The sequence below is a fragment of the Silurus meridionalis genome, chromosome 10 (genome assembly GCF_014805685.1).
Source record: "Silurus meridionalis isolate SWU-2019-XX chromosome 10, ASM1480568v1, whole genome shotgun sequence".
Lineage (NCBI taxonomy): Eukaryota > Metazoa > Chordata > Actinopteri > Siluriformes > Siluridae > Silurus > Silurus meridionalis.
In genome coordinates this window covers 27,543,842-27,561,034 of record NC_060893.1, presented here as the reverse complement: position 1 = coordinate 27,561,034, position 17,193 = coordinate 27,543,842, and the positions used below count along the sequence as shown (strand labels likewise).

At 41.9% G+C, this 17,193-nt stretch overlaps 1 gene segment (V, D, J or C); it reads right to left on the bottom strand.

The window, feature by feature from the left end:
- Positions 1 to 11,672: 11,672 nt before the first annotated feature.
- Positions 11,673 to 12,798, bottom strand: LOC124392185. The segment is given in 2 exon segments: positions 11,673 to 12,538; positions 12,642 to 12,798. Coding segments are annotated over 2 exon segments (504 nt in total).
- Positions 12,799 to 17,193: the final 4,395 nt, after the last annotated feature.

Below are 17,193 nucleotides of genomic sequence, written 5' to 3'. Positions count from 1 at the left end.
GTGTATTTTGGTATTGTATAAAATTGTTAATGTGGTAAAAATGGTTGATTACCCTTTGGTCCTACAAGCTAAAACAAGAAAATCAACTGACCCCAGAAACAATGTTCACATACCAACCATCTACACTGTATTTTCCAGCCACTCAGCAAAATTTACACCAGTCATACGTAATTGGAGGTGTAGTTTTATCAAATTGGACTGATATAGTCGACATTCATTTTATGACACTTTAAGAAAAATGTTTAGTGTAGAGACTGAGGTTAATGTATGGGTGTTAGGCCGATGATGCGGAAATAACTATCATTGTCTTTATTGAAACAGTTCAAACAAAAACACTTACTTAAGCCGAGGAGAAAAACAAATAAAGATATCCGCTCGAGACGAATAATCCACAATCTAAGTTCATGTCCAACGGGAAGCAAATTGAAAGTAAACCGTCAACGGCCAAGAGTAGTCCAACACAGAACGGAGTTCGGAAACTGAACCATCGGGAAATGCTGGCGGTCGAGCAGCCACAGCAATCACCAGTATGACATTCAAGAACCGACGGCCTGTGACTCGAGAACATGAGTTTATATAGTCTAAGCGTAGATGAGCCACAGCTGTTGGTCGTCAAGGCAGGCACGGAATAACGAGGCAGCGTGATCAGGGACATTGTGCCACCCTCTGAGGGACCTGGAAGACCAACATCGCCATCAGAGGGACCGGGAGGACTGACAGACAGCCTTCGTCCTAAGGGAGACTTGGGGGCGAGACGTCGCCCTGAGGAGAACTTGGGGGCGAGAAGTCGCCTTCTGTGGAGTTTGGGGGCGAGCCGTCGCCTTCTGTGGAGCTCGGGGGTGAGCTGTCGCATTGTGGGGAGCTGTGTGCCCTGAATAACCTTGGGACGGAGCCACACACCTGGGAGAATACTGGAACAGAGCGGCACGCTCTGAAGAACCTTGGAACGGAGAAGAACCTTGGAATGAAACCGCGCACCTTGGAGAATCCTGGAACAGAGCCGCATGCTCATGGAAGCTCTGGGATGGAGCTGGGCACCTGTGAGTGTCTGAAAAACTCATGAACGGAGCACCTTCATCATCCAGGGGACTTTAGGGCACCTTCATCATCCAGGGACTCATCTCGATCCACTCCACCACCACTTATCTATTATTATTTATACTCGCACCTTGTACTACAGTAGAATTTTTACATGCTGTCTTTGCACCTTTGTATTCAATATAATGTTTACATGCGGTCTTTGCACCTCCTTGCTGCTGTTTTTTGCACAACATTGTTCTGTTCTGTTTGTATTCTCTCCTGGGTATAGTTTTTACATTTCTCCTTACACAGTACTGTATAATCAAGTATACAGCAGGTTTACTAGTCGGTGCTATACTTGGTCTTTTGTCTTTTGTCTTGTCTTGTGTTGTCTGTCTGCACTGTTTGTCTGCACTGTTTGTTTGCACTGTTTGCACCAGGTTGCACTCAATGCACTTTATGTTTGTGTTGTAGCTCTATGCTGTTGTTGTTTTGTTGTTTAGTGTAGCACCAGGGTTCCGGAGGAACGTTGTTTCGTTTTTTCCGGTTTACTGTGTACCACTGTGTATAGCAAAAATGACAATAAAAGCCTCTTGACTTGACTTGACTTGTAGTGCAGATCCGCCACATTCATCCCAAACATCTCCATCAGAAGCCAGATGAAGCTGGTAAATAAGCCAAAATCGCCATTTTTGGCACTCCACAACGTGCTGGCCTTGGAGAGAACATCACCTGAGAGAAGGGAAATGCAAAAGGCGACCTTTGCTCTTGAGGAACAGGGAAAAATTTTCCGCCACGTACTCGCCGATGCTCCTTAGGAATCTGCCCAGTTCGCTGCTCTCTCCTGGAAAAACGAGCCGGGAATCCCTTTGCGCTCGTTGAGGGGCGTAGCGCAGCCGCGCTTGCATGATCCGGCGTCAGTGGATCTGAACCGCGAGGAGCGGCATGGAACTTTCGGGAGAAATCCGAAGCCGGGTTTGGCTGCCGATCCATCGCGGTCGAAATCGCGGGAAGGCAAAAACTGCTTTCGGTTAAGGTCGGTTCTTCTGTTAGGCCGATGACGCGTAAGCGGAAATAACTCTATCATTGTCTTTATTAAAACAGATCAAACAAAAACACTCACTTAAGCCGAGGAGAAAAACAAATAAAGATATCCGCTCGAGAACAGTAATCCACAATGGAAGTTCATGTCCAACAGGAAGCAAAACGAAAGTAAACCTCCAACGGCCAAGAGTAGTCCAACACGGAACGGAGTTTGGAAACTGAACCAGCGGGGAATGCTGGTGGTCGAGCAGCCACGGGAATCACCAGCATGACATTTAAGAACCGACAGTGAGTTTATATAGTCTAAGCGTAGATGAGCCACAGCTGTCGGTCGTCAAGGCAGGCACGGGATAACGAGTCAGCGTAACTGCTACCGAGGGTGGGCGTTGCAGGGTGAATCCCTGACAGCGGCTGTGGGAGGCGTGGCAGGGGGAGCCCTGACAATGGGATGAAACTGAACATTTAATAATTCTCAAGCACTTCATATACACATCGATATTGTATGAATTTAAATTTATATACATGTGACAGGCGGATTTATCCAAAAAACCCTATGATTATCTAATTTATATATCTAAACAGTTGAGGGTTAGGGGCCTTGCTCAAGGACCAAACAGTGGCAGTTTGGTGGAAGTGGAATTTGAACTTATGACCATCTAATCAGAAACCAAGAGCTTATTCACTGAGTTACCACTTTTTCTTGCTGGATGTCATATTTTTGGATTTAAATTTAAAGGAAGGAATTTACAACAATATTATATCTTCTTGCTTTATGTTGAGTTTGATTTCACTAATAATAAACATACTTTTGCATAAAGTATTAATATTTATCCATGGTAATTAAAGTATTAAAGATGTGAAAAAGATTAATTTAAAGCTGTGATTAATTGTGAGTGAAATGACAATCAATTGATTAAGTGCATGAATTAATGAAATATTGCAATTGATTGACAGCCCTATTATTAATATAATGTGGTTCAGTTACAGTGACACTAAAACAGGTAGTAATAATCACTACCTTTTACTGAAGTTCATGTGTTACGTTCCCACCTTGGCTAGGCCTAGGGGAGTGTGGAACAATAACCAGTTAGATGTTACGGGCCATTTGAACAAAAAGCAGGACCGGAGTTCAGAGCAGTTAGTGTTTAATGGTCACGTGCAGTAAGGTTAGAAACAAATCCCAAGCGTGCTTTACAGAGTCAAGAAGACTAGACTCACACTGGCAAAAGAACATGGACAGTGCCAAAGAAATGAACACAACAAAAATGGTCTACTCCAGGCTGTATTTTGGGAAGCTTAACCTAACTAACAGCAGGAACAGACTAGCTGACTACTCTAGGCTAAGCTACCAGAAAATACAGTGGATGGCACCTGCCCTCTAACTAGGGTGTCTAAACAATAGCAAAAACCTACGTGGTGGAATGTAGGTGCGCGCACATTCTTACCTGTTCCTAAACCAGGTGAGCTAGGATAACCAAAACAACAAGCAAACAACAAGCAAACAACAAGCAAACAACAAGCTCTCTCCTTCTCTCCTTCTTTCCTCCTCCTCCTCCTCCTCCTCTTCTTCCTCCTCCATTCCAATTACCCGGTAGCTCCACCTATAGCCGGTAAAGTGCTGAAGAAAAGGGGAGGGGAGGCAATGAAAAAAAAACAGACACGTAACACGCCCACCCCAAAGAGCAAACTTGTTTGCGAAAATAACAAAACAGTATACAATACAATGTTTAAACTCGTGACAGAGCATCAGCAACAACCAACCCATCTGAATCTGAATCAGCAGTAGGCTCCTCACTACTATGTGTTACAGTTACCAAGCCAGTGGAAACTGCCTCATCACCACACAAGTCCTCAGAACTAGAGACACCTTCATGGGCGTGATACTCTTTCAGCATTTTAATATGACAAACCCGTGTCTTGCGTTTTCGGTCAGGGGTGCAGAGAACATAGTCAGTGTCACTAAGTTTTTCCTTAACCGAGTATGGACCAGAAAACTTAGCAGACAAGGATGAACCAGGAATAGGAAGTAAAACCATTACTTTGTCACCAGGTTGAAACTTCCGGGAGACTGCCTTCTTGTCATACCACTGCTTCATATGACCTTGCGACAACCCTAGGGTTTCACGGGCTAGGGTACAAGCTTTGTGCAGACGCTCACGAAATTTGCTTACATAGTCTAAAATATTGTGTTTCTTACCACTATCTACTAGAAACTTCTCCTTAAGGGTTTTCAGAGGACCTCTAACTGAATGACCAAAAACAAGGTCTGCAGGACTAAATCCAAGAGATTCTTAAACAGCTTCTCTTACTGCAAACAGCAAAAGAGGCACTCCTTCATCCCAGTCTTTCTCAGTGTCTAAACAGTATTTCCTTAACATAGATTTCAAGGTCTGGTGAAACCTTTCTAATGCACCTTGGGACTCAGGGTGATAAGGACTGGACACGTGATGAGTTATGTTTAGTGTTTTCATAACCTGTGAAAACAGCTTGGACAAGAAGTTAGTTCCTTGATCTGTTTAAATTACCTTGGGCAGCCCAAAAGTGGTGAAAAATTTTACAAGGGTTTTGACCACCACTGAAGAGGTAATTCTACGTAAGGGAATCGCTTCTGGAAACCGAGTAGCAGCACACAATATTGTTAACAAATACTGATTCCCAGACTTAGTTCTAGGCAGAGGACCAACGCAGTCAACAAGAACATGCTCAAATGGCTCCCCAAGTACTGGTATAGGGTAAAGAGGAGCTGGTGGAATAACCTGATTTGGCTTCCCAGTACACTGACAAATATGACAAGACCGACAAAACTGCACAACATCTTTCCTGAGTGCAGGCCAAAAGAAATGTTTGAGAACGCGCCAATACGTTTTTGTAATGCCTAAGTGTCCTGACCAAGGATGATCATGGGCTACCTGAAGTACACCTTGCCTATAAACTGAAGGTACCACAATCTGAAAGACACTGTCAAAAGGCGAATCAACACAAGACCATTTCCGCATTAAGAGATTGTTCTCTACAAAATATGCTACTTGTCGTTTTGCCAACTCTTCCTGACTACACACAGTTGAAAAATACTTCTCTAGGCTAGGATCAGCCTTTTGAGCCTCAATAAGCTGTAATCGACTAATAGGTAACTCACCAAACTGAACATCTGTGCTCTAAATTTTCATTGAAGTCACTGGGTTGAAAGAACAAGCCATGGGAGGAGTCAACACAGCAGACTCTGCATCATCTTTAGCGAGAAACGAGTCTGATAAGTCAACCACATCTTCTAACAAACGAGCTTTAGCACGAGTCACAGCACATACAGGGAACACTGTGGGGTGATCATGTGACAGATCATCTGGTAAGAGATCGTCAGCAGGACTCTCCAGAACTTCTAGGACCGGAAGGACTTTACCTCCAGCTATGTCATTCCCTAAAATGAAAGTAACACCTTCCACAGGTAAAGACTGACATACTGCCACTTTATAGATCCCTGTAGCTAGACTTGAGCTCAAGTGCACATAGTGAAGAGGAACTTTAATGTACTGCATAGTAATCCCCTTACAAAAGGCATGTGTTCCACAGAAGGACTTGTCTTAAAAAAGATAACGCATCAGCTAATATAAAGGACTGAGTTGCGCCAGTATCCCGAAGAATTTTAACAGGTACTGGGGGTTGATCTTTCCCAACTAAAGAACATCTACCATCTGTTACAAATGGCTGATAACATGAATTAACAGATTCTTCAACATGCGGTCCGACAAAATCCGAAGCAGGACTAATGGTTTTCGCTAGTGCAATTCGTTGGGTAGGACTAGGAGTTTGTTTCGGCCTGTCTTGCTTTTGCTTTAAACTTGCGCAGTCTGCAATTACATGGCCAGGCTTATGACAGTAAAAGCATCTAGTAGAGCTAGGAGGAGAATTCGACTGACTAGACCGAGTCGTCTTTAACTGCTGATTAGTGGTTACTGACGGTTCTACCTTAGTCTGCTTGAAGACGTTCTTATGAGTCAGCACAAACTCATCTGCGAGGACAGCAGCTTCTGAAACAGAGGAAACCTTCCTCTCATTTAGGTAGACCACAACACGGTCAGGTAGACAATTCTTAAATTCCTCAAGCAACACAAGCTCCCTCAAGGAGTCAAAATCATTCACTCTGCTAGAAGCACACCACCTTTCCAACAAGGTTTCTTTCTCTCGGCCAAACTCAACAAAGGTCTGTAAGGGAAGTTTTCTAAGGTTTCTGAACCTTTGCCTGTAGGCTTCAGGGACCAACTCATAGGCACGGAGTATAGTCGTTTTGACTACCTCATACTGTAAACTATCCTCCAGGGACAACGAAGAACACACTTTCTGAGCTTTTCCAACAAGCTTACACTGGAGCAAGAAAGACCACACATCTTTTGGCCAATTTAAGGCTATAGCGATACGCTCAAAAACACCGAAATAAGTATCTACTTCACTTTCTCTGAAAGTAGGAACCAACACAATGTTTTTGCTAACATCAAAAGCAGGGGTGGCTGGGACAGAGTAAGCAGACCGAGGCATAGGGACAGGCCTTACAGGAGGTGCAGGCGGAGAGGACAGTGGCGGAGGAGGGGAAGACAGGTTATCTGAGTGGGCTGTAGACATTGAAGAGATCTTCATCGCTTCTAACTCCACTTGCCTTAATCGGACTTCCCGATCTACCTCGAGTTCCATCTTACGCACAGCTATCCTAAACTCCATCTCTGCTTTACGTGCCTCTGCTTTCTCTTGAGCCTCCAATTGGAGACGTGCAATGCGCACTTTGGCACGGGCCTCATCCCTTGATCCTGCAGACAAAGAAGGAGAAAATGGGTCGAAGCGGGGTAAGGTAGCTCTGGCTTCAACCATCGGCTCAACCATCTCTGCACCTAAAGTCCCAGAATCAACACCAATGGATTCCACACCACTAGCCTCAGTTGTATCAACATGTGGTGAGAGTTTAAGAACCCCTAATTCACAGAGCTTAGCAAGAACCTTACTCTTGATCTCTTTCTTCACCAGACTCCGAGAAACTGGTACACTATAGTAAGCAGCGAGTTCTAATAGGTCATCCTTCCGACACTTCTCAAAAATATCCAGACTTGGAGAAGCAACAAACAGCTGGAGATCAAAGGTTGCCATGACTATTGAACAGTCAACCAGAACACACGATAAACCATAAAATCAATAACCAACTCGTCTATCCCTATTCAAACAGATCCCGGACGAGCCCCCACTTGTTACGTTCCCACCTTGGCTAGGCCTAGGGGAGTGTGGAACAATAACCAGTTAGATGTTACGGGCCATTTGAACAAAAAGCAGGACCAGAGTTTAGAGTAGTTAGTGTTTAATGGTCACGTGCAGTAAGGTAAGAAACAAATCCCAAGCGTGCTTTACAGAGTCAAGAAGACTAGACTCACACTGGCAAAAGAACATGGACAGTGCCAAAGAAATGAACACAACAAAAGGGTCTACTCCAGGCTGTATTTTGGGAAGCTTAACCTAACTAACAGCAGGAACAGACTAGCTGACTACTCTAGGCTAAGCTACCAGAAAATACAGTGGGTGGCACCTGCCCTCTAACTAGGGTGTTTAAACAATAGCAAAAACCTACGTGGTGGAATGTAGGTGCGCGCACATTCTTACCTGTTCCTAAACCAGGTGAGCTAGGATAACCAAAACAACAAGCAAACAACAAGCAAACAACAAGCAAACAACAAGCTCTCTCCTTCTCTCCTTCTTTCCTCCTCCTCCTCCTCTTCTTCCTCCTCCATTCCAAACTCAAACTTCTTTACTGTAACTCAATAAGTAAGAAAGTGCAGTCAGAACTTTTACACGAGTATCTGTACTACTGTACTTCGACATGAGTGGAGGATGTGTGTCTCGATCCACTCCACCACCATTTATATATTTATTATTATTTATACTCGCCCCTTGTATTCAGTAGAATGTTTACATGCTGTTTTTGCACCTTTTGTACTACAGTAGAATGTTTACATGCTGTCTTTGCACCTCCTTGCTGCTGTTTTTTTGCACTACATTGCTCTGTTCTGTTTGTACTTTTTCCTGGGTATAGTTTTTACATTTCTCCTCACACAGTACTGTATATTTAAGTATACAGCAGGTTTACTAGTCGGCGCTCTACTTGGTTTTTGTCTTTTGTCTTGTCTTGTGTTGTCTGTCTGCACTCTGTCTGTCTGTACTGTTCTTTTGTTTGCACTGTTTGCACCAGGCTGCACTCGATGCACTTTATGTTGTTTTGTTGTTTAGTGTAGCACCAGGGTTCCGGAGGAACGTTGTTTCTTTTTTACTGTGTACTGTGTACCACTGTGTATAGTAAAAATGACAATAAAAGCCTCTTGACTTGACTTGACTTTTGCCACCTCCACCACTCACCATTCATCCCTATATACACTCCTGAAACATTCAGTCAGTGTGAGGATCATTCAGGATCATTCAGGGGATCATTCAGGGTCATTCAGGGTCATTGATTCTGAAATGCAGAGACTTATGCATACTGTTTAAAATTCTAGTTATTCTGACTCAGCTCTTGTATTTCAGTTTACAAACAGTTTAGTGTTCTCTCTTTTTATCACAGTCATAATTTGTTGTGGAACATTCCTGAAAAGGATCTATAGACATAAAGAATGATATGATACTAGATACATGAAAAAGAATCAAGCTTTAAAAACTACACACAAGCTTGAGAAGAGCAGAGATTTGGATAAAACATATGAACATTTAATTGTTTTTATTATTTGTCATTTATTAAGCAAAACCTGCTGTGCTCAATGTTCCAAGACAAAAAAACCTTGTCTATTACAGTAAAACTCTATTGTATGAGCAACCTATAGTACGAGCAAACGGAGATACGAGCGACGAGCGACCCTCTTTCATATCGAAGGCACGAGCAAACGCACGCTGCCGGTTCCCCGCTTTTGGCAGAGGGAAGCATCAGTCTCTTAGTTGATGACGTATCACTCAGTCGCTCTCGTTGATCAGCGCAGCACAAACTTAACTTTTTTTTAGTTTTATATTTTTATTTCACTAGAAATCTTGAAAAATGTCTCCTAAGACAATCAGTGATGGTGCTGTGAAAACGAAAGTAAATAGAATTACCATGGAAACCGAGGAGGTTACGAGTGTGGTGTGCGTCTCACACTCACAATCAACCACTACTAAGTGTTAAATTATGTTTACATTATGGTAATTTGCGCTGTATTTATTTGTTAAATACTTTTTAAGTGCAGAAATAAGCGATCGAATGAGGTCTCGGAACGGATTAAATCACTTTTACATTCATTCTTATGGGGAAAATCAGTTCGAACGTACGAGCAAATGGACACACGAGCAATTTTCCAGAACGAATTCTTCTCGTACAGCGGGGTTTTACTGTATTAGTTATAACAGATTCTATGATTGTAACCGGTTGCATCCAGTTCTGACCGGTGCTCTTGTTCTCTGCATTGTGTCGTGGAATGACGAGTCGTTACAACAGGGTTGCAGCAGTACATTGGACGGATTACACACGTGATTCAGAGCACATTCATGTACAACACGGACGTGTTCACAAAGCATTGCTGATGCAGCGTCTCATTCCCTCAGGGAACCAGTGTTACATACTTAACCTGGAGACGATCCTCTAATTGTTTCTTTTTTATTAACATTTACTTTTGTTGCCGTGTCCCAACTTTTAGAAACATGTTACAGCCATCAAATTCAAAATGACTTTATATTTTTCTTAAAATAGTGCATTGCTTAAGGTACACATTTTTTCTGTTTTGTGTTTTGAAAACAGAAAAAGAGATTTGCAATCATCACACACAACTCATCCCTATATAACAGTCCTAAAACAGTCAGCCAGTCTGAGGATCATTCGGTGTTCTTGTTTCTGAAGTGCCAAAACTTATTCACACTGGTAGATTTTCTGGTTATTCTGACTTTGCTATAGAAATCTGTTTTTCAGGTTTGAAACAGTAGAGTTTTCTAAATTTATATCCCAGACATTCATGAAATAAAAGGGGAGAAGAGTCACATGACTCTACATCATTCTAAAGCTCTAAACCTCAAGCAGCGATTTCAGATCTCTGTTTTTAATGGAAAACGTATAACAAATGTTTTTGCTGAATGTGTGTAAACAGCACACAACAACAACATGCATAAAAAACTGCACTACTCACATTATTATTGTAATAACAAGTCACAAATCGTTTGTATATGTTTGAATAACTTTAGCATAAAACGCCATCTTGGTGGTAAAAAAAACAAATATGGCTGATAGAATATAGTGTTACAAAACAAATGAGACCACACAGCTGAGCATCCACTCTCTCTGCAGGTGTGGTGGTGATGTTTGTTCTGCATCACCTATCATTTCATTCCTTTCTTTCCAGACAGTAGCATTATGGAAACTAAAAGGTTAATGGAAAATGTAGCCAATAAGTGCAGGATTCTAACGATATATGGGAGGAGTTTATTCCCCACATGTTCTTAGTTTCATTATTCTTTATAAACTCTTAGTGGTCAAACAGGGGAGCATGTGCACTGTGACACAACAGGAAGTGATGTAGCTCTCGGTTCTGCACGAACAGCTTTTTCCAACTCGTGCTAACCGGCCTTTGTTTTCACATAAAATAAAAAAGAAATATTGGACAGTCAAAACATTTCGGAGATTTTCACAAAGCAGCAATGAGGAAAATATTCTTGGGTAACAACAGAGACGTGGTGATCTGCATGGAGATGCAAAATCTGAGCCTTTACATCTGTAAGTTACAATATATTTCCCTTTACAGTTTTATTGCCCGTTTGTCTTCATAAGAAAATTGCTTGAAATGTAAGTGTGTGTGTGTGTGTGTGTGTGTGTGTGTGTGTGTGTGTGTGTGTGTGTGTGTGTGTGTGTGTGTGTGCGTGTAAAGCAGACTGACTGCAGTGGGGAAGAAACTGTTCTTGTGGCATGAGGCCCTGATGGACCGGAACCTCTTGAGGGGACGGACAGAAAGAAACTCGTTCAGGATGAGAAGGGTCGGCTGCAATCTCGGCTGCATGTATCAGGGGCCTGGAAACGTACAGCTCCTGGAGGGATGGGAGACTGCAGCCTATCACCTTCTCAGCAGAGCGGATGACATGCTGCAGAGCGTGATTGAGGATGTGAGGATAGATTTGATGATAGCAGGGTAGAGGTTCACCAACACCTTCCCAAGGAGGAGAAACTGCTTCAGCTGCCACAGGAAATACATCCTGCTAAGCCTTCTTAGTGAGGGAGCTGATGCCCAGGAATCTGAAAGACTTGACCGGTGTCACCGGAGTCGGTGGCTGACTCGTCTCCTTCAGAGATGAGGCCGATGAGGGTGGTATCATCAGCAAAGTTTGACAGGACACAGGGGATCTTAGGGGATCCAGTGCAGAATATCCGAGTCAGATACATGCATTCCCAGCATCCAGCTGCACATGGAATCAGGTACATTCAGCTGGGAGAGCTTGTCTCTGAGAAGAGCTGAAACCATAGAAATCATAGATCAGACTGAGGAAGATTGAAAATAACTAACAATTAAACATTAATTTGTTTCCAAACAGTCCATTAAAATAGAGCATAAAATCAAGATCATTCTGGAGGTTAAGACCAAGAGACCAGGAGCAGGAGCTTTATAGTCACAGATGGATTTAAATCTGTGTTTCAGTATAGATCAAACCTTGCTGTATGTTACTGGGGTGTTTATCTGCTGGGGTTGAACAGTGAAACCAGTCTGTCTCTGATTAGCAGAATGTGCAGAAAGAATGTACAGGCTGAGATAATAAATATAATCACTATGATGTAATAACATCATAAATACAGTCATCAGTTCACCTCAGATTATAAACTTTACAGATGAAGAGGAAATGAATCCTGAAATAGAGAATAGTATATAAAAGAGTTTTGCCTCTTAATGAAAGATGTTGAACTGCATTGTGTGACAGTGGTGTAATAGACACTGCTGTAATCATCTTTTACTATCAGCTGATTTTTTTCAGCTGAGAAAGAATTTTCTGCTTTTCAGAAATAATTATTTATTAAAGCTGAAGATGTTTGATGATGTTCACTGGAGAATGTTCAGCAGTTCTCAGATCAGTGATCAGTGTGTGTTTCTGACTCAGAGCACTTCCTCTACAGCTGAGGGAGGTTTTTGTACGGCGCTATAACACTGTGTGTACGGAAGGTTCTCACTCTGCTGACAGTAATAATCTCCTGCATCTTCAGACTGAACTCCAGAGATTTTTAGGTAAAATTCTCTAGAACTGGATTTGATGCCACTGAAACGATCTGGAACCCCAGTGTACCGTGAAACATCATTATAGATCAAAAGTTTAGGAGCTTCTCCAGGTTTCTGCAGGTACCAGTGAAGGTCACCGCTAACATCATGAGTTGTTCTACAGGTGAGAGTAACAGTGTCTCCTGGAGAAACAGTGTGAGATCCTGGAGACTGAGTCAGGACGATTTCCCCAAAGGACTCTAAAGAAAAGGATGCAGAGTTGAATAATGGAAACAAATGTAGTAATGAGTGTGAGAGTGATGTGATGATTTGTAGGAATAATAAAAGTAAAGAGAGTCTCACGGTGAGCGAGGAGTCCCAGTGTCCCCAGCAGTAGAATCAGTACCATCATCATTGTGCTGCGTGTCAGTGGCTCTGAAAGGACTGAACACACTCTGATCAGCACTACAGCTCTTAAAGTGTGTGCAGCAGTCACACACACACACATATGTAAATACCACAACTGTGTGTGTGTGTGTGTGTGTGTGTGTGTGTGTGTGTGTGTGTGTGTGTGCGTGCATGCGTCAAGTCAAGTCAAGTCAAGTTTATTTGTATAGCGCTTTTCACAACAGACATTGTCTCAAAGCAGCTTTACACAAATCAACAGTGAAGGTGAATGGTGTGCATTTGTCCCTGATGAGCAAGCCGTGGCGACTGTGGCAAGGAAAAACTCCCTTAGATGTTATGAGGAAGAAACCTTGAGAGGAACCAGACTCAAAGGGAACCCATCCTCATCTGGGTGACATCAAGAGTTTGATCATAAATCTTTCAACAATACAGAACACTGGAGTGAGAACTAACATGATTACTGGAGTATAAGATTATAAGTAATGTTCTTTCTGCAGTCTTAAACAGTCTATATGGTTAGTAGCTCCGAGTTTTATAAGCTCAGCATTTGTGATCACCACAGATCCAGCATCAGCTTCTCCATGCCAGAGCCTTTAAACACTCCAGGAGGTCCAATGTCAAAACTCCACACATGTAGCGGGATCCAAATGGCACTGGTACGTCTCTAGATGGTTCAGGATGTTTGTGAGTTCGGCATCTACTTCTTTAAAGGTCCGTAATCATCACGAGGTGGGAGGTGACTGGAGCTGGAGCAACCTCAGGATGCCTCGGGATGGGAGAGAAAGAGAAGCAGTGGAGAGGAATTAGCGTAGCTGCTGTTCATGATATTAACAGCACAAGTTGATAATGTGCATGTGATCAGATGTTCTGGAGCACAAGGTTATGATGTGATGTGTGTTATGTGTAGGCTTTGCTAAAAGATACGTTTTAATCTACACTTAAATTGGGTGAGTGTGTCTGAGCCCCGAACACCGTCAGGAAGACTATTCCAGAGTTTAGGAGCTAAATGTGAAAATGCTCTACCACCTTTAGTGGACTTTGCTATTCTAGGAACTACTAGAAGCCCAGAGTTTTGAGATCTCAGGGGCGTGGCGGATTGTAGCGTGTTAAAAGACTGGATAGATACACGGAGCCAAACCATTTAGTGCTTTATAAGTGAGAAGTAATAGTTTGTAGTCTATTGAAACTTAACAGGAAGCCAATGTAGGGACGATAAGATCGGGGTTATGTGATCATATTTTTTGACCTTGTAAGAACTCTGGCTGCTGCATTCTGGACTAACTGAAGCTTGTTTATTAATGAAGCAGGACATCCACCTAGTAACGCATTACAGTAGTCTATTCTGGAGGTCATGAGCATGGACGAGCTTCTCTGCATCGGATATAGACAACATATTTCTTAGCTTAGAAATATTTCTAAGGTGAAAGAAGGCTGTTTTGTAACCTGATTGATGTGATTTTTGAAAGACAAGTCGCTGTCTAAAATAACACCCAGGTCTTTTACCGTTGAACTAGTGGTTACAGAACATCCGTCTAAATGCAGGTTGAGATGCTGGAGCGTCTGTATACCAGTTTTGGGCGATGAGCAAAATCTCAGTCTTATCAGAATTTAAAAGTAGAAAGTTATGGGTCATCCAATCTCTTAGTTCCTTAACACACTCAGTCATCCGGGTTAATTGAGCTGTATCGCCTGGTTTAGATGAAATATATAGCTGAGTATCATCAGCATAACAATGGAAGCTAATTCCATGCCTTCTAATAATATTTCCTAACGGAAGCATGTATATTGTGAAGAGCAGGGGTCCTAGAACTGAACCTTGCGGCACGCCATAATTTACTTGCATTAGCCTGGATAGCTCTCCATTCAAATCTACGAAATGGTAACGATCGGACAGGTAGGATTTAAACCAGCTTAATGCCTGTCCCTGAATGCCGATGTAATTTTGTAAGCGATCTAGGAGGAGATCATGGTCTATAGTGTCGAATGCAGCACTAAGATCTAGTAAAACCAACAGCGAGATGAAGCCTTGGTCTGAAGCTAAAAACAGGTCATTAGTTATTTTAACTAGAGCAGTTTCTGTGCTATGATGGGGCCTAAAACCTGACTGAAATTCTTCAAAGATATTGTTCTCTTGCAGGTAGGAACATAACTGTGCAGCGACAATCTTTTCTAAAATCTTAGACATAAATGGGAGATTTGAAATTGGTCTGTAATTTGATAACGTGTTTGGACGTGTTTATGCGTGTGTGTGTGTGTGTGTGTGTGTGTGTGTGTGTGTGTGTGTGTGTGTGTGTGTGTGTGGTCACTGTAGTGTAACACAGAGGTTTTTGTACGACAGTTTCATTAGAATGTATCACTGTGGCTCACTTTTGGTGGAGGAACCAAACTGATCCTGCATAGTAAGTGACTAATTTATTTATATTCATACAAATTAATGAATTTATTTCTGTTATTCCTTTTATTAATGAATGAACTTTAGGCAGATTGAAAACAGATAAGTGTAACTGTTTGTTAAAATATTTAGTGTGTTATGTTTAACCTTAAATACATTCATTAATGAATTAATTTATTACATTTGTTGCTTATTAAAATAAGTTCAGCATCTAGTGATTATTTTTTTATTGAGAATAAACACCAGAATAAAGATGAATAAAGTTCTCATGGCTCCATGATGTAAAGAAGAACTTGGAGATGTTCTCCTGCTGGGTGAAGACTAAATCAGTTAGAAGATGGATTATGGTGTGGAGTTAAAGCTGATGGCTTCCACATGTTCTCTTTGTTTCTTAGTGAACTTTAAACCAAATGGACTGATGTTTCTTCTCTAAAGCTGCTCCGAACTTGTAGTTCCCCATGTGTCTCTGTTCATTTAGAGTTAGGAACTGTATTCATGTCTATTGGTAGAGTTTATAGATTGTGCTGAAGGTCCTAAATGTTTCCAGATGTTTCTCCTGAACTGCAGTGATGTGAGAACAGTGTGGATCACTGCACTGATTACTAAACACACATTAATGGTTCCAGTCTGAACTCTGAATAAGCAGTAATGAGTAAATGTTCTCCTGCTGAGAAGTTCTACTGAACTGCAGTAATGTGAATAAGCAGTAATGAGTAAATGTTGTGTAACTGTGTGTAAATGTGTGTTTATTGTGTGTTTGTGGTCTCCAGCCGGTCCCACGGTGAAGCCCTCCGTGTCTCTGCTCCCTCCCTCCTCTCTGCAGCCGTCTGACAGATCGGCCTCGCTGCTCTGCCTGCTGTCTGCCTACTCTCCACAGGGGGCGCTGGTGAGCTGGACAGTGGACGGCTCAGAGGTGAAGGACGGGTTCTGACCAGCCCAGAAGAACACAAGAAGGACGGTTACACACGCAGCAGCACCTGACCCTCAGCAAAGAACTCTGGGAAAAGGGGGAGGAGTTTGTCTGTACCGTCTCCCATGGTGGTGTCCATCATCCGCTCACGTTCAGAAAGAGCCAGTGTTAAGACCAACAGCTCCAAGATAGAACTGAACACTGAGCTGCTCACACATCCATCTACAATCGAGTTTCAATTCTACACAATGCTGACATTTCTGTCTTTCCTCTCTTCACTGTCCTGTTGCTCTTCCTGTAGTTTTGCTCTGCTGAAATAAAGCTTCATTTTGGACATTGTGTGTTCTTTTATTCGAGTTAATAGTCATTATCAGTGTGATGAGAGTGTGTTTAGCTGGAGATTCAGTGCTGTGTGTTGTGCTTCACTGAGTTTGGCTGAAGGAAGTTGAACATCTGGTGAAAGTTCTGCTCTATTCTGGGAGAAACAGAATCACTCGGCCATTTGATTATGTAAACTGCTCTCAGTTTCTGATTCATTTCCTCTTTAAACCTGACACATCTGACAATCTACACTGGTTTTCAGAAAAATATACTTTTGTTTAATTAAGTATCTATTAATCTCACAGTAATTTTAATCTATGAAATGTATAGCTACACGTGTGAAGTCACATAAATTATTGAATTAAACAAATAAAGCTTAAAAATAAATAACAGAATATTATCAAGACAATTCTTTCACTCCTTTGGGTTTTTTGCTCCAGTTAAAGTAGTGTGTTAAAAGAATGGTACGAGTTGTTGGTGGAATGGAAATAAATAATCACTAGACTGCTGACAATCATGAGAAAAGAACACAATGGCACCAAGATGGTGGACAAAAGGTATTCACATGAAACAGCAAGAATTAGCATTAATTGTTTTGTTTTAGTTTAAAACTGTAGAAGTAAATCAAAACATGGGTTACAATCACTGATGATAAATCACATTGTCTGATTTTTAAAGAATTTATTTGCAAATTATGGTGGAAAATAAGTATTTGTTCACCTACAAAAAATCTAGATTTCTGTCTCTCACAGACCTGTAACTTCTTCTTTAAGAGGCTCCTCTGTCCTCCACTTGTTACCTGTAATAATCGCACCTGTTTAAACTCGTTATCAGTATAAAAGACACCTGTCCACAACCTCAAACAGTCAGACTCCAAACTCCAC